This window comes from Solanum stenotomum, chromosome 6 (assembly GCF_019186545.1).
Source record: "Solanum stenotomum isolate F172 chromosome 6, ASM1918654v1, whole genome shotgun sequence".
Lineage (NCBI taxonomy): Eukaryota > Viridiplantae > Streptophyta > Magnoliopsida > Solanales > Solanaceae > Solanum > Solanum stenotomum.
The window spans coordinates 35009416-35030184 of record NC_064287.1 but is presented as its reverse complement, the minus strand read 5'-3'; the positions used below and the strand labels follow the sequence as shown (position 1 = coordinate 35030184).

Here is a 20769-nt window from a genome sequence, read left to right as displayed (position 1 = left end):
GTTTTTGGGGGGTTAGACACAATTATTTTATTTTTGCTTTGTAACTTTGGAGATTAATTTGCAACTCTAGCAATTATTGATTTTCCAAGTTCGTTTTGAAGATTTTGGCTTTGCAATTCAAGTAAAATTTCTGGGTTATTATTCTCTCTACGTAAGTTCATGAATTCTTCATCTACGATTATGAATTGTGCTCTTGCTAATATGAGTAACTAAATCCACAACTAGGGTTGTGGGAATCATGATCGATTAACAAAGTATGAATAGTAAATAAGCAATTCTTGAATAGGGTGTTGCATGTATTGATAATTCTTTCGTTTAGAAGTCTTTTTAACGGTGGCCAACGTTAGAACTCGCCTTGTTGCTACTTGCCAGACCAAGGAGGTAATTAACAAGAAAAGAATTATCAACATAGATTTAGTGTGATACTATCTAATAGGCTAGTTTCGATTGGTGCGAAGTAATAACTAAGCCAAACATCGATTATGATGTCTAATATGAGGTAAAGGTAAGGGTTAGTAATATACATACGTAGCTGTACCAAGGGTGCGTGAGAGAGCTGCAGGGGCATCGAGCTCTGCCCCAGTTGTAGAGGTTCAGCCTATTTTGAGGGGCGTTGTGAGCACCACTGATGGTGCGGAGCGGTTGATAGAGAGCACTACTGAGGGTGCTAGGATTGCTGAGGTGGGCACTACTTAGGGTGCCCCCACTGATGTTCCCGAGGGCTCCGGAAAATCGGACCACCCTGCTTGTTGATGATTCGCCAGCGCTTTGCGCCACAGGTTTGCTTCACCCAAATCCATTTTCTTTTACTATTTATGTATGCATTGTGGACAATGGCATTTATTTTTGTTGGGGGTGGGGTAAATGGATTATGAGTGACAGGGTGAAGTCTTGAGTAACCCAACTCATGAATCCTCTCTTGGGGTTTTCTTGCCTGTGTTCTTTTCCCCAAGAGACTGTTTAATTTTTGTTGAACCGGCATGTCTTAGGATTGTGTGTGTAGAAGCATGATACAGAATGAAGCATGTCTTAGGAAAAATGATACCCGTCAGATTCTGGGTTGTATGCTAGAAGTAGGCTACGATTAGTTGATTGTGTTGGCTCTGAGTATGACATAGTAACAATCGACTTGATTGCATGATTAAACCTGAAACTTGAACTGGGTAATCTGATAATTTGATAATGAAACTATGTGCCAAGAGTGGGTGAGAATCATTGACTGTTCAAACAGTTTTGTTCAAAACTAGAACTTGCCCGGTTAGTCCTGCTAAGACAATTCAATCTAGAGGATAGGAAGTGATCATAGGCCATTGTTCTGAGAAATCCACAAATTGCCAAGAAAGATTCAACCAAATGAAATAATTGTTCCCTTTGATCCAACTTTGAGCCTAAAAATAAACCATTTCTTTCTAAAACCCCGAACTCACGTTCCCATAATCTACTATGTTGGCCCCGGTCCCTCCTTGGACATGTGCACTTTGACTTAGGCCAAAAGCCTAAGTTGAGGGTGGCTAATGTAAAAAGTAACTTCAATCTTGGCCCTGACCTGACATCGGGTATTGTGCACCTCAACTAACGGAAAATCCATGAGTTGAGGATGGCTATGAAAGAGGAAACTGAAAGAAAAATGGGTATGAAAAGAGTGTGAAAATAAAAAATAAAAAATAAAAGATTTTAAAAAAAAGAAAGGAAAAGGTAAAGGATGTGACTTGTTAAAAGCGAAAGGAACAATAAAATAAAAGGAAAATGAGCTACAAAGTCTAAAGTCACATCCGTGGTTGAAGAAAATCAAGGGAAAGAAGGTAAAGCAATAATATGACAAAAATAGGGCAAAAAGAGGTTAAAAGCCTAGTGTAATGACAAGGAGGGCAGAAAGTCACTAAGCAGTACTCAAATGTACCACACCTAACCCTGAGCCTACGTTACAAGCCAATAAAGTCCTATAGTGATCCTAGAGTCTAGTTTGGAGAGTCTAAGCAGTGAAAATAAGGGCAAGCTTATGACAGTAAGCACTAACTGTATTTGAAATTACTTCTGAGCGTGAGTGTTGAATAAATCCTTGTACCATGAATGAAATTAAATTTTTGCGAAAAGAGGATTTCGTTTGAAGTAAGGGCACTAGTTAGATCGTTGGAAAGTTGGTACCTGGGTGACAGTGAGAAGGTGTATGTTCTGTGTCAGTTGGTTGGTCTGTGTCATGATGTGATCCACATGAGTTAGCTTGTCGAGTCTAAAAGAACAAATGTGCACCCGAACAATGAGGAGGTAGAGAGCCATGTGATTGCTTGAGTTTAGAAATGCTTGCTTCTATACAAGTGTCGTTTAGAGTTGTAGTGCGTCGCTTGAGAACAAACAACGAATTTAATTTGAGGGTGTTGATATACCGTGAGTTTACAGTATTTCTAATACATTTCACTTACAAGTTGTGTGTGTCTAGGGCCTTTTTATATTGGTTTTTATGTGTTTTTATCATGTTTTGCAGGAAAGGTGTTCAGGCGCGGAAGCAACTGAAGGAATTGCAGAAAAAAGGGCATCCACGAAGGTGATCTACGGACCGTAGGTCCATTCACGGTCCGTAGGTTATGACCGTAGATCAGCAGGCATAGTGTTGAGGACAAATCAGGGAAATCTGACCAAGTGTGGAACCACGGTGCCCATTGATGGTCCGTATATAGATCTACGGACCGTACTGTTGATCCGTAGAGTGAGATGCGAGGGTTCCAGTACCTGATTTTTGAAGATTCTAGGTATGGAGCTACGGAGGGGATTGACGGACCGTAGGTTGATCTACGGTCCGTACTACTGGTCCGTTGTTTGCTTCAGAGAAGCTGATTTTTGGAAGCTGAAATATTTTCTAAGTCCCGAGTGACGGAAGGGACTTACGGACCGTAGATCCATCGACGGTCCGTAAGTCAGTCGCGTGGATCGAAGACGCGTACCTGAACAAAACTTTCCTTAATTTGTTTCATTTTTTATTTAAGATTTGTTTTCTATAAATAGGACATGTAAACCTCGTTTTTGGGGGGTTAGACACGATTATTTTATTTTTGCTTTGTAACTTTGGAGATTAATTTGCAACTCTAGCAATTATTGATTTCCCAAGTTCGTTTTGAAGATTTTGGCTTTGCAATTCAAGTAAAATTTCTGGGTTATTATTCTCTCTACATAAGTTCATGATTTCTTCATCTACGATTATGAATTGTGTTCTTGCCAATATGAGTAACTAAATCCATAACTAGGGTTGTGGGAACCATGATCGATTAACAAAGTATGAATAGTAAATCAACAATTCTTGAATAGGGTGTTGCATGTATTGATAATTCTTTCGTTTAGAAGTCTTTTTAACGGTGGCCAACGTTAGAACTCGCCTTGTTGCTACTTACCGGACCAAGGAGGTAATTAACAAGAAGAGAATTATCAACATAGATTTAGTGTGATACTATCTAATAGGCTAGTGTCGATTGGTGCGAAATAATAATTAAGCCAAACATCGATTATGATATCTAATATGAGGTAAAGGTAAGGGTTAGTAAATTATACACATGTAGCCGGACCAAGGATTTAGAGCTACCTAACTTATCACTTTGCATGTAATACACTAGAAATGGATTGTTATTACTATGATTACTGCATTATGAGATTGTGGGGAACACGTATACCCTAGTTATTTCTCTTATCTTGATAACAACCAAAGTTGAGTTTGAATATTGATTACTTATTAAGTTCTTACTATTTGTTTCACACAAGCACAACCCCCCTTTTATTATCTGTTTCTGGAAATAATTTGACTAATTGAATATAATTGTTAGTCAAAGTAAAGTCTAAACTATTTTCCTCGTGGGATCGATCCCAACCTACAAGTTGGGTTCTTTACTTGATAACAATCGCTTATACTTCTGTAAGGAGGTGTAATTTGAGCGTATCAACCAGTAAGTACCGTAGAAAGTTCTATAGATCATAGGTCCAAACTGTAGGATTGTTCAATAGTTATTTTTAAGGGTATTTGGGTATTTTTCTATGCACGTAATACCTATACTATGTCTTTTTGACCCAAATTCTAAGTACTATAACTAACCTTCTACCTCTAAAATTACCCCAACTCCCTCGTTCACTAAAATCCCCAAATCCCATCCACATTAATCTTCCCAATTCTCACTTAAGTCCAAGAAGAAGACTATGATTTCAAGTTTCCATTCCTCTCATTGCTTTTGAACTTTGATTCCTAAGTTATGTAGGGTTTAAATCAATGGGTTCCATTCACCCCATTTAGCCCCAAAGATTTCTCAATTCTCCAAGTTCAATTTCATCAAATTGATTAGGTTTTCATTAAATTCTTCATGAATTCTTATTGTGTTGATTCAATTGTTTGATTTTGATCCTGTCATGATTATTTTGACTCAATTAGATGTTTTCAATTGATTTTACATGAACTCATTGTCATGATTCGAGCCTACACCCTGAACGTGGCCGGTACTTGAGAATCATTGTTGGTCCCCCAGCGAATCATCATCTTGGCTGACTATAAGAGGAAGATTAACTCAAGCATACAAAAGCTTAAAACTGAATTTAAATCCATTAAACTCAATTACTCAACTCATAAGGTATGGAAAATACTTTATAGAAATACTTATAATTTGTAAAACAACTCAAAAGAATCTATGAAGCCTCTACTATTAAAGAGGAATATCGGGACAAGACCCATGACATCTCAAAGCTAATAAAATTAAAGTAAATGTGAAATCCTCCAGAATATAAGGAGGCACACCAAAAGCTAACTAGAGTGTAGAGTGATCTCAATGAAGCGCTTGTTGATAATCTTGAACACTTGTATATGTATCATAAAATATTGTAGGTAGAATGATATCAGTACATTGAATATACGAGTATGTAAGGAGAACTGAAAACGTAGATAACTGAACTGACAAGACTGAAAAAGTACTCATCTCAGCTTAACTCATTAAAAAAGCAGTAACAAAAGATTTACATGTTTAAAGCTTCATAAATGAAAGGTATCAACTCAAGAATGTATATCAAAATACAATAAAAATACTCTTTACTCTTATTTGGGAGATTTTCTTACCGACAATCATCACTATGAGCTATGTGATGATACAACGTCTCTCTCACGCTTCCAGAACTGTCTTATACCTTGTCGGGGGTATAGAACACCTCAACTAAGTGGATCTACTAAGCTATGCCGGAAGGCACTAAGGATTCATCTAAAAAGTATGATCCTTAACCCATGTTGGCTACATGGTTTATGAGGAACGTGAGTTGTCGAAACTCATCCTCATATTGGTTCTCAATACTACTCCTAATAAATACATACCCATGCTCAAATGTATAAAACATGTTCTTTCTCTGGTTTGAGATAATTTCTCAAACTATCCTCTTAAAAGAGGTAATTGCTCTAAAATATCTCTGAACTCATAAACTCGTTTAGAAATCAAAGTTTATCTATTCTCAAAATAATACTCTTTCTTCATGTAAAACTGAAACATTTGGGAAATGCTTAGTTCCCTTATACTCATTCTCAAACTCCTCTTTACTTCCTGAAGAACTCAGTTTAAAACACAATTATTGGCTTTAAAGGATTCTCAAGATTTATAACTCAAAATAGAGTTCATGTTGAACGATAAACATGAATGAATCAACTCAAGGATCTCAGTGACAAAATAGGAAACTCAATACTCAGAACTCAAGAATTCAAGAATTCAGAACTCAACAATACTACTTATCTCAAGAATACTTTATTCATAGGGTTCATGCTGAAATATAGACATGAACAAATCAACCCAAGAACCTCAATTCATAACATATAGCAATTCAAACTTTAGGAATAGAGCTTCAAAAAGGATCAAGAACTCAAGAACTCAAAATCAACTCAATAAAATCTTTTGAACTTTTCTCTTAAACTCACTTTAGTTTGGAATGTAAATTAAGGCATGTGATTAGGACATTTAGGATCTCTCAAGTATTAATGGAGTCTTTAGGATGTAATAAAAATAAGAGAACGTAATCACGACTCAAAGGAACATGTTCGGAAAGAGTACAGAAAGAAAAAGGAACAGGACGACCCTAGCGTACTACTGGCGCGTCCCCCTAGGGCCTGAACTTCATAAGTCAGGCCTTGGCGCGACAGGGCCTAAACTACTGAAGTTAGGTCTTGGCGCTACGGTGGTGCGCCGCCCCAGGCCTCTACCTAGAAAATCCGACTAATTTTTCTTCTCATTTTTGGGTCCTAACTCATCTAGAATCAAGTGATTTCTTCTAAAATCTTTTTGATTCACCAACCCAACACGATTTCATCAAAATCTCAATCAAACTCTATCCAACAACCCAACTCATACTCAAGATCATCAACTCAAGAAACTCAAAACCCTCATTGTTAAAGAATGAGGTTAAAATCAAGAACTACTCAAAAATTTCTCAATAAATGATTTGATGGATGAAATAAGATGTATGGCATGAGGAAAAACAAGTCCAACACTATGAGAAGTCTTACATACTTGGAAAGAATGATGTTCTTGGAGAAATCTTCAGTTCTTCAAAGAACACTTGAAACCCTGCCATTTTCTCCTCTTGAAACTTTGCTCTAATCCCTAAGTGTTTGGAACGTGAATGGGTGATTTAGAGCCTAAAATAACCCTTAATTGGGTTAGTAAAAACGTTCTAAGACAAGTGGTAAAATGAAAAGACCAAAATACCCTTTCCTAAAATAGATGGAATGCCTTAAATGAAGAGGCTTCACTCAAACAGCCATAACTTTTTACTCGAAGCTTGAATTTTAGCAAACTTGGCGGCGTTGGAAAGAGAACTCAAAGACCTTCAATTAATAGGTCATGGTCCACCTAACTCTTTATGTGCTGAAATATATTTTCGTTTGAAGTTGACCCAAAACTATAAACTGGTGGCTTACTTGAACGAATTTCTCTCAAGTTTCTTTTTTGAAAACATAGGTGTTACATCTAGTGACCTTAAATTAGAATCACTCGGTATAATATTATTCACAAACTAAGAATGATTCGAGCCTTAACCTAGAAATTTTTGGTATGTTAGATTAATGCATTAGTTCATGATTTTAGCTATGAACTCTTAAAGGCATGAATTTATGGAGAAGCTATGAATCTATGTGTTTTCATGAAAGTTATTCATGATTCATGTAAAGGAATATTTTATGACATAGGTTGCTTTAAGATAAGCATCAATGGAATTGTGAAATAATTTTCTCACATATTAAGGAATCATGATTGGTGAATGGTTTTCTCACACATGCTTGATTCATGATTTAATGAGCTACTCTATGATATTTTAAACTTGGATTATTAATTTAATTGTATTTTTCATGTATGATGATATTTTATGAATATGACTATTTGTTTGGAATTTTACTTAACATCAAGAGGATATTGAGATAGAGTCTCTCCCGTTAGTAGAGGTCGGGTCTCTAGTAGCAATCTCTTTGTCCCTAACTAAGTGCCCCTGTAAGATTTTCTTAAGTGACATAACTAGTGAATCCACCTAAACTAGAAGCTTAAGGTATTTGTCTTGACAAGCAAGGACATCTTTTTTGGTGTGGGGGCAAGACACTAGATTTTGCATTATAGCTCACGTGGTCTATGTCGGTTAATAGTAAATATCCCACAAAATGAACTAAGTTGTTCTTATAGGTCTATAAAGCTTTCAATATCATTTTAAGATACATTGACCATGTTCATGATGTATGATTCTTCTTTAGAAGATTTTACTATGATTTAGCTTGGTCATGCATATCATGTTTTCATTTATATCCTCTTATAATCATGTTTTACGTTTATGCATATCCCTCATATTTAGTACATTTCATGTATTAATGCATATGTGTGCCTACAATGTCTAGTAATATAGGGTGTCATGATTCATCTTCTTCTACTCGTGGTTATTTGTGTGATCTTTTAAAGTTTGAAGAGTTGGTGAGTCTTCGTGTTCCGAGGACCATGTCGCATTTACCCTGCTTTCTTATGTTTTAGTTTTCAGACATTATATATGGTGTACGGTTATGTATCGACCACTTATTTTGATTTACTAGAAGTGATTGTCAAGACTATGATTAGATTTTCACTTTTATGTCAAATTATTTTATGATATGAGACTTTCTTCTCGTATTTTCTATTATGTTGTGTTGTATGTATGTCAAGTGGCTTGTGTAGGTCCTATTGGAGTCTTATACGTCATGTCACGTCTAGGGTTACTTTAGGTTGTGACAAACTTAGTATTCAGAGCACAAGGTTTTAGAAAAGGCCTTAGGATGTCTGACAAGTCCGTTGAGTAGAGTCTTGTTATGACTGTGAAGCTCGCCATATTTATGAATAATTGGCTACAAAAATATTAGTAAACTTCACTTCTTTCATTACTCTAAAGTCGTGCCATAAAGTCTATCTCTATAAAGATCATTCTCCTAAATCTTGTCTGATGCTTTTTAGGATATGGCCCCTCGAAGAGCTTACGTGAGAATGTGTAGCTCAAGGTTTCTCAAGTTTGGGTCGATTCATTGGCCAATAAAGTGACTCATGTCGAGTTTCGAGCCGTTTTTCAAGTGTGGTCTCAATCTATGATGTCCTAAAATAATAGAGAGTCCATTGCTCCCGTGAACCCAAATATGGGTATGGTGGCGATAAGAATAAGGGACTTCACTCGAATAATCCCTCCGGAGTTTCATAGTTCTGAGTTTGATGAGGATCCTCAAGAGTTCATTGATGAGGTTTATAAGATAGTTGAAATTATGGGATTGTCTACGATGAAGAAGGCAATTTCAGCCTAGTGGTTCCGATTCTGGTGCTCCGAAGCAAAATAGATTTTATGCTCTTCAGACTTGACAGGATCACGAGGATTCTTCAAGTGTTGTGACTATTATGTTGAAAGACTTTCACCTTGATGTTTATGATTTACTTGATCCGGGTGATACCTTATTGTTTGTTACTCCCTATATGGCCATGAGGTTTGATGTTGATCCCGAAATCCTTTCTTATCTCTTTTATGTCTATACTCCCATTTGTGATTCTATTGTTACTAGGAGAGTTTATAGAAATTGTCTTGTTTCCTTTTTCATAGAGTCACTCATGTTGATCTTGTAGATCTCGATATGTTATATTTCAATGTTATCCTTGGGATGGATTAGCTTCACACATGTTATACTTCCATGATTGTAGAACTTGATTGGTTACATTCAAGGTTCCAAATGAACCTATCATGTCATGGGAAGGGGGAAAATTATGTTCTTAAGGTCAGTTTATATCTTTCCTAAAGGTTAAGAGGATGATTTGTTATAGGTGCATTTATGATCTTGTTTGGGTTAGGGATATAGATTTTGAAACCCCATACTCTTGAGTCTGTTTCGATTGTAAATGGGTTTCTTGAAGTGCTTTCCAATATTCCTCCCAAAAGGGAAATAGACTTCGATATTGACCTTATCCTAGATACGCAGCCTATTTCTATCCTTCCTTATCGTATGGCCCCAATAGCACTTAACAAATTAAAGGATCAATTGAAGGACTTGTTGAATAAGGATTTTATTAGACCGAGTATCTCATCATGAGTGCTCCAGTGTTGTTTATTCGAAAGAAGGATGGTTTTCTTTGAGTGTGCATTGACTATTGATAATTGAATAAGGTTACAATTAAGAATAAGTCTCTTATTTCAAGGACTAACGACTTGTTTGATCAACTCTAAGGAGCGAGTTACTTCTCTAAGATTGACCTTTGGTCGGGTTATCACCAATTGAGGGTGAAAGAGAATGACATTCCGATGCATTTAATACTAATATTGTTCGACGGTTATTTATTAAGAGTATTTAGGTCTTTTCCTCTGTATTTAATACCTATACTATGTCGTTTTGACCCAAATTCTAAGTCCTATAATTATCCTTCTACCCCTAAAATTACCCAAATTCTCTCATTCACTAAAATCCTCAAATCCCATCCACATTCATCTTTCTCAATTCTCTCTCAAGTCTAAGAAGAAGACTAGGGTTTCAAGCTTCAAGTCTCCAATTCCTCCCATTGCTTTTGGGATTTGATCATCAAGGTATGTAGGATTTTATCAATGGCTTCCATTCACTGAGCGCTAAAGATTTCTCAATTCTCCAAGTTCAATTTCATCAAATTGATTAGGTTTTCATTCAATTCTTCATGGGTTCTAATTGTGTTGATTCAACTATTTGATTTTGATCTCGTTATGATTATTTTGACTCAATTACATGTTTTTCCATTGATTTTACATGAACTCATGCATAAGTTCATGATTTTGACTATGAACTGTTAAAGAGATTGATTATTGTGATCTGATGCATTTTGATGTTTATGTGTGACTTACTTGTGAATTGAGATAGATGTATTTATTACTTGTGATTGATCTACTTGATATTGAGATTGATGCACTTGTTATGTATGATTGATCTACTTGACATTGAGATTGACTTACTTGATTCGGGTTGGTTGTTGGATTATGACTATTGAACTGTGTATATTGAACCTTGTGATCTATGTATTATGTGCAAATTGTAGTTTGAGGAGGTTCGGTTGGGATGAAAGGAATATTCGGTTTCTAGCTAGATGCCTTGTTTATTAAGTTGTTTGTTGGGTACTGTGTTGTTGGTACTCACTCCTTACTCTACAGTTGTGTAGGTTCCGAGCCCGATATAGCATGATTGCTCTTCTTCTCTTACTCTCCGAGGCTTGTTGAAGGACTTGAGAGGTAGTTGTTTGCCATCCCAGCGGACCCTCTTTTTCATTTTCTTTATATTTTATTCTATTTGAGGAACAAAGGTTGAGACTTGTAATTATTTCAATTCTGCACTTTACGTATTTAGTGGCTTGTACATGTGACAACCAGATTTTGGGAGTTTTAATAGAAAGAATAAGTTTCCCGCTTTATCTTGTTCTTACTTTATATTTCCGCATTTCTTTCGTTTCTGTCGGGTTGAGGCTGACTTGTCTTGGTGGAATTAGACAAGTATCATCACGTCCATTTCTGGATCGTAACACAAGCCTAAAGCTATTAATATAGAAATAGCTAAACAACCTCTATGTGGGCAAGTAAGCATGTCAACCAACACATGTTTGCTTGTAGCCACTTCAATACATTAATTAATAAAGTAAATTTGTTCTGAAATTGCAATTGAAAGTTTTAATTGCACTTCAGTATTATTTCAATTTATTTTTTCATCATTTATCAAATACTTCTAGTCTTCAAGTAAGATGTTCACTATCACCAAGACAAGAAAGTCAAAAAAAGATGCATTCAGAGTAATCCAATTGACTTTCTACACATGAACGAATTGAGCAGTGAAGTTTGAAAAACCCCGACTAAATCCTGAAAGGGAATAAATGGTAAAATATCATGTCATACAAACGAAAAGTTATAAAAACATTTCATTGTATTGGGATAACACAACAACCACACCAGTGTTAACACCAAACCATAATGCCTACTGCTTATCATATTTTGAATCCAAGGTTAAGACTTTCTGAAAACACTAACAAACTAGTTACCATCACTATTCACAATCAGTTAACATTTAAATATTTTCAGAGAAAAAATTGTCGAATATGTTACCAAGTAATATTATAACAAGCTCAAAACAGAGCCTCGACAATGTACGCACTTACACCAGGACCGGAATAGAACACTATCTAATCTAATACAACACAGCCTCACGGCCCCAGACAAACATATCTAATAACCAATCAATAATACAAGGAAGCAGCAAATAAATCCTCAAACCACAAAAACAGAATTCCAAATATAGAAAATTTAAGGACAAGGAAATGGAAAGGTGCAACAGTGAAACTGATCCGCTCTGAGCTATGCCTTCTATTCAAATGCTTCATCATCGTCATCTGGAAGTGGCTGATTAGCGGCTTGTTGAAGCTCTTCTTCATGCCTGAATAGACATAGTATGGTTAAAAATTAGAAATAGTACAACGAGAACAAAATTTCAAGCACAAGGAACCTACCACATCACAGAGACAGCAAGCAACAGACTAAACTTGCATGATCTAAACCTACAGGAACCTAATACTTATTCCTATTCTGTAAGATACAAGGGTTGCTCATGATCAAAATCGACAGTTCTAACTATGATAAACATATTAAGATGCAATGGCCATTGTCTAACTTTATTATTCGTATTAAGCAGTGAATATCTGATATTTTTCAGAGACTTGATGACAGTTCTCAATCCTATGGAATACGCATATAAAACGTCGATATTAGCAGAAGCACAAAACAATGAAGCACCAAAAGTACACAGATATCTTACAGTGCCTGTGCAGCTAAGTCAATGTGTACTTCTGGGGGAGCAAGTGCAGGTGATTCCACAAAGTGAAGATTACCATCCCTACAAATGGGACAAGAAATTAGGTTCAATACATCAACAGTACATATGGCTTGAGCAAACAGGAAATATATTTATATTTATAAGCATTACCCAGCAAGCTTTCTGGCAAGGTACAGAAAAGGCTTCTCAAAGTTGTAGTTACTCTTTGCTGAGATCTCATAGTATTGCAAATTTTTCTTCCTGTGGAAGGTAACTTGCTTAGCCTTAACCTGCCTGTTCTTGACATCAACTTTGTTTCCACAGAGAACAATGGGTATGTTTTCACAAACCCTGGAAGAAGCAATGGAAAAGCCATTTCAGATTCAATTGCATATCATCAATTAAGTTGAGTATAATGCTGGCAGTCTATGAAGAGTTCCTCACCTGCAAAGATCTCTATGCCATGTAGGAACATTCTTGTAGGTCAGACGAGCTGTAACATCAAACATGATAATTGCGCATTGCCCATGAATGCTGCACGATTGACGTAGAGAAATATGAGAAGCCAAAATACAGTCACCAAAAGCTTCAACCAAGACAACTAATGGCAAGGCAGTCATCCATGTGATTGACATAAAAAGGAATAGCAAGGTATATGTTCAAATGTGATATCTCAGCTTAAAAGAGATGCAAGTGTGAGCACAGTTATACAAGACCACATTCTAGAAATACAAATAGTGGCATTTTCTGAATAACAACACATGTCATCAACTATTCTACACAGTCAGAACAAACCACCTAATTTCTGATATCTCTTTTTTCTGGAAACTTTGAAGTTTGAACTTTACAAACTATTAGGATATGATAGTAAAAGCGTTTCATCAGAAATAACATCCATCGAGCAGCAGAGACTTGCAGAAACTAAAGGTTTTAAACTGCCTAGAACCACTTACTAGTAACCATCTCTGAGACCTCCAAACTTCTCTTGTCCGGCTGTATCCCAGCAATAAAACCGAATCTTCCCACAATTTGTGAAGAAGTCTAGTGGATGAACCTCCACACCAATAGTGGCTGTATGAAAATGAAATTTAATAAATAATCGACTCATGAGAATCCAACAAAATAAGAAACAGAGCAAGCCTATTGAATACGATAACAACCCAAATTATCGAAAGACTTTCTGTCAGTATAGGAAATCAAAAACTTACGTTCATATTTTTTCTCGAATTCACCAGTGAGATGCCTTTTGACAAATGTTGTCTTTCCTGGAAATCCATTTACAACAGGAACCATTAGGATACTCTAACAAAAGGAAGCAAGCCACCGATCTCAATGAAACATTCACTTCAATTTACAAAGATCAGAATGGATACAACAAATAACAGTTATCCCATAAATTTGCAGTGTAAACTCATAATGATTACTTCACTATTTGAAATAACTCTCATATAAAACCATTACAAATCAAAATTTCTCATTAGTCAATAATGTTTTTCAAATGAATGAAGAAATCAAAACAAAATATCTGCACGACATCAAATGTTAATACTGATATTCTCTTTGAAACAAAAGACGCTAGAAACAAATCTCAGTTAAACATAGAAACATACCAGTTCCTCCATCACCCACAATAACAAGCTTGAAGCTTGGATAATCTACAGTTTGCTGGTTTGGTAAAGCCTGTAATAATAAATTCATGAACACCACCACAAGAAATCAGCCAAAACAGTTACAATCCAACACTGATCACATACCAAATATAACTCATCTACATCTTCAATCAAAGTTAAAAACCAACTTCCTAGAAGAAAAAAAAGGAGACAAACTCAACAAAGCGTATAAGCACCTCAATCTCAAACCTAAGTTGAGATTTGTTCCCGTCGACATGACACGGGGTATGGGGGTGGGGATTTTGATTTCTCAAAATAAAAGATAAAGCATATATAAGACATGGAAGATGGCATACTTCCAATCCTTATAAGCGTTTCCTCTTGGTCAACATTTACTATTTATAAATGCATTCTTTCTCATAGAAAAAAAGGAATAGTTTCTAAATTAATTATTAGCATGCGGGTTTTTAACAATTAATTTATGTTTCTTAACTCCCATCTTGGAGAATTAATGATTGAATTCTACAACATACCATCTAAGTTTTCCACAGGCTATATCTCAAAATAAAGAATACCTTTATAGCTCCATTTAATAATTTTGATTTTTTTTAGCTGATATGTATTTATACCCGGATCCATATAAATACAAATCTTAAAATTCAGATTTTGCCCAATCCTACCCCAGATACGCATCCTAAGTGTATACACACCTCAATCTCAGACTATTCAGGGTCGACTATAAATCTCATCTAAATTAAGATCAGTTATCATTTCAATACTGATAAATACTTTGCGATTATACAAAACTCATCCAAGAAAAGCTAAATCCAACTTATAAACGAAGAAAAGGAACAACTTGACCAAAAAAAAAAAAAAAAATTCGATAAACACTCAATCGCATCCTCTACACAAATTTTCCTGTATCTAACAGTCCTCATTTCAATTAAGATAAATACTTTGTCCAAATTAAAGAGAACAACATACAACTAAAAGCCGAAAAGCACAAATTCGTCCAAATCAAAGCTCAAACACACAATAAATCAACAAATCGTATAAACACCTCAATTCCAATTCTATTAAAAAAACATGAAAATTAAATGCCATACGGAGTACAAAAATTGAAACTTTACTCACCATTGTCGAAAAGATGAGAAGAAAAAATCGCAGCAAAGCTTCGCAAGAGAGAGCGGTAGGGTTTATTTTGAGAGAAGAAAAAGTATAATGCGTAGGGTTTATAAATTGGGGAAATTTGCTTAAACTTGACGCCTTGGGGTCTTTTTTATATTCTAGAAAGATACCAAATTTTTTAATTTCAAAATTGTCTACTATCTTATTTTTTTGTGTCGGAAAATAAATAAAATAATTTTAAAATTTATTTTAAAATTTTATTTATATTTGTCTTGCTTTTATAAGTTTTAAGCTAACTTCTACTATATGATAAATGACAATAAGCACACAGCTCCTCAACATGTTTGTGTCGTCAAAAAGGGCATTACGATCTTTCCAATTATATAGCTTTGCCTGCCACGTGTAGCCCAAATCTTTTACAGCTATTATCTCGTCACTTCGTCTTCCTCTGGTCAACTCCATCATTCATCATCTCTGTTGAAATTGTTTACCTTCTTCGCACCTCTTAATAGTTCGGCTTGTGCATAAAATTTTCGGGTGAGCGCTTTGCTCCTATAACTGTGAGTTCTATGTTTCTTCTTCGTGGTTTGTCGCTTATTGTCTTTCTTGTATGTGTTTTATTTTTTCTCTTACCCTGTAAATAAGCTTTAGCCGCCAAGTGTTTACCAAAATTCCTCATTGAATCTTATATACAATTTTGCGTAGCTGAGGAATTTTTTTATAAAGTACACCTGCTAATTTTGTCGTCGGTTGAATATAATAACCACATTTTCGCGCAACAGAGAGTTTCTCAACGCCCAGAAACTATATCTATGATTAGTCAGCCGAGAATATGTAATAAACCAAACTCTAATATTGGTTCCTTGGAAGAGCAAAACCGAGAAGTCTGGCAGCTTGTTGTTCATCACTATTAGTATTAATCTATTTATGTATCGACAAAGAAAACAAGTGTGTAAAGCTAATTAGAAAAATTTACTAACTTTTAATTAATAGCGAAAGAATATCATCTTGGTCATGCGCTTTACGACTTAGCTAAACTATTCTGCTCATTGTGACTTTCTGTCACGCTCCGAGCCTACACCCTGGACGTGGCCGGCACTCGAGAACCATTATTGGCCCCAGGGGCCGAAGTACAGTGTTTCCAGAGGAGTCATTCGAGCCCCTCGGTAAAAAAATTACACTATATATATAAGATTGATTTTTTTATGTACATGTATATATTTAAAATTGAACCACCTGAATATATATCAAAAGAGTAGCCCAATGGTTGAGGGGGTTCAAGATTTCGCTCAAGTGAGCTTTGGGTCGCGGGATCGATTCCAGGCAACAACATTCTTTTGTTATAATTTTTAGCGATTTTGCAAGCTTATTTTTATTTTTATTTTTAGTTAAAGATAGGCTAGGCCCATTTTTATTAAACAAAAGGGGCAAAAAACGCCCAGATCAGCCCATGTCCACTAAAGGACAACAAAGCCTAAAGCCCTAAATCATTCTTTCTAATTACAAAATTGGAAACTATCCTAACAAAGAAAATCAGCAAAACAGAGAAATTTTCAACCATTGAAAATTTAGAGACATTGAAAACCAAGTCTGTTGATGTTGTTGCCTGCTGCTTGCTACCGCTGGTGAAGGAGTGGTGGTACTCTGTGGATTAATTTCATTCTCTCCTTCAGGCTCTATTTGTGATGGCAACCTCTGTAAGTTTTCTTTTTCCTTTTTTTTTTTCAGAATTCTATGCTTTGATTCTGGTATTTGTTGATGTGCTATTTTATTTAGCTGATTGAACTCGGATATTCACTTCTCTTAACAATTTTTTATTTTTCATATGAAAATTTCAATTCTATTCACTGATTATGAAAGATATAATTTTATTTGTTTGGGCTTATTTGTTGATTTTATATGTTTATTATGGACATTCAACATTTGTTTAGTAGATATTAACTTTTATTTATGAGATTCAAACTTTTGTTCATTGTCTATAATTTTGTTTTGGTGCTTATTGTATATTTACTTTTTGTAAGTTCTGACTAAATTTTTATTTTACGATTCAGTCTCAATATTCAGTGAAGAAGTATTTTACACAAGTACCGAAATCAACTTTAGCCTCTCAAAGTCATAGTCAATCTAATCAAAAAGAAAATACTAATCATTCAGAAGTGTCGTTAGATTCTTCTCAAGAATTTGATTTGAGTTCTTTAATGTTTGATCCTGGTGAAAGAACATCAATATTGAACTATCATCCAAACCACCGTGATGTTATTAGAAGAGCATACCTTTTGAATGGTCCTTGTCAACCTCGTTTGGCGGTGCAAGAGTATCCTCAAACAAATATTTTTGGATCAATGCGTCGTTTTAATCATGAATGGTTTGATGATATATATCACGATTGGTTGGAGTATAGTGTTAGTAAAGATGTAGTCTATTGTTTGTATTGCTATCTTTTTAAAGATCATAACACTAATCAAGGAAGAGGGGAGACATTTTCAACTATAGGATTTAAGAGTTGGAACAAAAAGGGTGGTCTTGACAAACATATTGGTCTACCGAATAACATACATAATCAGTCAAAAAAGAAATGTCAAGATTTACTACAACAACCCCGGTCTATTCAATTTGCATTTGAGAGGCAATCTAATCAACTCAAGCATGGATATTATATGCGCTTAAGTGCGTCGATTGATGTAGTAAGACTTCTCATAAGTCGGGGATTTGCATTTCGAGGTCATGATGAATCTAAATCATCACTTAGTAGGGGTAACTTTCTTGAAATTTTCTCATAGTATTCAAAAAAATGTGATAAAATTCGTGATTATGTTTTGAAACATGCTCTTGTAAATGATCAAATGACTTCTCCAATGATTCAAAAAGATATTGTGAGTGCATGTACGATAGAGACCGTTAAAGCTATTCTTGAGGAATTAAATGGTGACTCTGTTGTTTTACTAGTTTATGAATCCTTTGATGTGTCACGCAAGGAGCAAATGGCTATCATATTTCGTTATATTGATAGAATGAGATTTGTAATGGAGCGGCTTATTGACATTGTTCATGTTGAAGATATACTAGTGCTTCATCTTTAAAGGAGGCAATTTTTAATTTACTTGCTCAGCATTCTTTGAGTCCATCAAGTGTGCGTGGACAATGTTACGATGGGGCAAGTAATATGCAAGGTGAGATCAATGGCCTTAAAATGTTGATTAGATGAGAAAGTAAATCGGCTCATTCAATCCATTGGTTTGCTCATCAACTTCAACTAACTCTTGTTGGGGTCTCTAAAAAGTGTGTTGAAGTGGGAAAACTTGTAGTATTGATCTCAAATATTTTTAATGTATTGGGATCTTCTTTTAAGTGTATGGATAATTTACGAGATTCTCAAAAATCAACAATTCAAGTGGCATTAGATATGTGTGAACTTACAACCGGTAGGGGCTTGAATCAACAACTTGGTCTTTCAAGAGCTTGTGATACTCGTTGAGGATCTCATTATAAATCCTTTAACAATTTTATTATTATGTTTGGCTCTATTCTTGAGGTTCTTGAATCACTTGCTCTTGACGCAAGGAGTATGGATGAAAGAGCCAAGGCAATGAGACATCTTGAAGCTTATCAAACATTTGAGATTGCGTTTATGTTGCATTTGATGAGAGATGTCTTAGCAATCACAAATGAGCTTAATAAATGCTTACAAAAAAAAGAGCAAGATATTGCAAATTCCATGCTACTTGTTGAAGTAGTAAAGAGAAGGTTGCAAGTCTTAAGAGATGATGAATGGGATTCTCTTATTGCCAAGGTATTTACATTTTGTATCAAACATGATGTTTTGATACCTAACTTTGAGGAGCCATATGTTAGCTCTTTAAGATCACGACGGAAACTTGCTAACAATACAATCTTACATCATTATCGTGTTGAAGTGTTTTGCAATATCATTGATTGGCAACTTCAAGAACTTAATGACCATTTTGATGAGGTGACTACCGATTTGCTCCATAGAATTGCTTGCTTGAATCCAATTAACTCATTTTCAAGTTTTGACATAAGAAAAGTAATGACTATGGCTGAGTTATATCCAGATGACTTTGATGAATCCAATATGAGTATTCTTGAGAATCAACTTGCAAGTTACATTGTTGATGTTCGTGATGTTGATGAAAGGTTCTCCGATCTAAATGGACTTTGTGATCTTTCCAAAAGATTAGTTCAGACAAAGAAACATTCAAATTATCCTCTTGTATTTCCCTTAGTGAAACTTGCTCTACTTTTACGAGTTGCCATTGCCTCCTTTGAAAGAGTTTTTTCGGCAATGAAGTTTATCAAGAATGACTTGCGGAGTCAAATGAGTGATGATTTTTTTAGTGGTTGTTTGGTGCCTTATTTAGAAAAAGATGTATTTGATAAGATTTCTAATGATGTTATTATTAAGACATTTCAAGATATGAAACCTCGTAGAATACAATTGTAAAAATGTATGTAGTTGTATTTTCAAATGTAAAACTATGTTTTGATAGGTTTATCCGCATGTTTGGTTTCTTAACCTCCCTTCAAGGTTGTGTAGTTTTGTAATGCAATGAAGTCATTTTCTGCCAAAAAGAATTTTTGTGAAGAAATAGTATTTTCGCTTTGATTTGTGTTTTTTATTAGTCTTTCTAATGTTAAATTTGTGTTTACTCTCCATTTGCACTTTCAGGAGCCGAAGAGAATTCTAAAGTAATTGAAGAACTTGTAGAACTTTTTGAATGAGATGTGCTACATTATTATCATTTTATAGATATGTACTTTAGATTTGTTTCTTAAGATAAGTTGTAATTGTAAGAAATTATTTGAACTAAGGATTTTTTTGTCAACCCGTTTGTTAATCAATCCGTGCATACATGACCCGACCCGTTTACTTATGGATAATATTAGCGTGGTTAATTTTTTTTGAACCCCCTTGATAGAATTCCTGCCTCCACCACTGATTGACCCTTGATCTGGCTCAATACTCAGTGGAAGACTTATTCAACATTAGATGAACTCAAAAGTAAAGATTTTCTCAAACAGTCTCAAAATAGATAACTCAGAATATTATAAAGAAAACATTCAACTGGCCACAAGAGGCAACTCAAGTCTTAAACATTTAGTAATGGAAATAAAAAGAGTCCTCAAAATATTACTATCTACGAAACCTCTAAATACTATGATAGACGTCAAAAAAAGACCCACGACTTCTTAACAAAACTGAAAAGTAAACGGGGATCCTCCGGAAGCAAGGAGTCTCACCAAAGCAACTTTGGACTGCAAGTGGTATCAACGGAGCGCCTGTTGATGACACTGGTTACCTGTATCTGCATCATAAAAGATGCATGCCAAATGGCGTCAGTACATGGAATGTACAAGCATGCAAGGGGAACTCTAAAACACATACATAAGCTTGAACTGATAAAAAGGAAAGAACATACTGACCTCATCACAACTCAAGGATACTCAAAAATACTCAAACTCAGAAATACTCAACTCAGTTCAATATAAAAGCAACAATAAAGATGTATTATAAAGAAAGCTTTTAAAACAACAGATAATAATTCAATGTATTTAAAAATATGATAATAACTCTTTTACTCTTAACTGGGAGATTCTCTAACCGACAAGCATCACTATGAGCTATAAGGATACAATGTATCGCCTACGCTGCCAGAACTGTCATATACCTTGCCGGAGTATAAGACATCCTCAACTAAGTGGATTCACTAAGTTATA

The 20769-nt window shown here is 35.2% G+C and overlaps 2 protein-coding genes across 2 annotated transcripts; one reads left to right on the top strand and one right to left on the bottom strand.

Annotated features, from left to right (window-relative positions):
- Nucleotides 1–11672: 11672 nt before the first annotated feature.
- On the bottom strand, nt 11673–15152 carry LOC125867362 (GTP-binding nuclear protein Ran1). The gene is made up of 8 exons (XM_049547832.1): nt 15040–15152; nt 13906–13975; nt 13504–13560; nt 13249–13366; nt 12740–12829; nt 12467–12646; nt 12299–12376; nt 11673–11920 (listed from the first exon to the last, which is right to left on the bottom strand). Exons 1-8 carry the CDS (start codon nt 15040–15042, stop codon nt 11851–11853), a joined length of 666 nt encoding a protein of 221 aa, XP_049403789.1. The 5' UTR covers nt 15043–15152; the 3' UTR covers nt 11673–11850.
- A 3392-nt stretch (nt 15153–18544) lies between these two features.
- LOC125868689 (uncharacterized) lies at nt 18545–19495 on the top strand. The gene has a single exon (XM_049549281.1). It carries the CDS (start codon nt 18545–18547, stop codon nt 19493–19495), a length of 951 nt encoding a protein of 316 aa, XP_049405238.1.
- The last annotated feature ends 1274 nt before the right edge of the window (nt 19496–20769 follow it).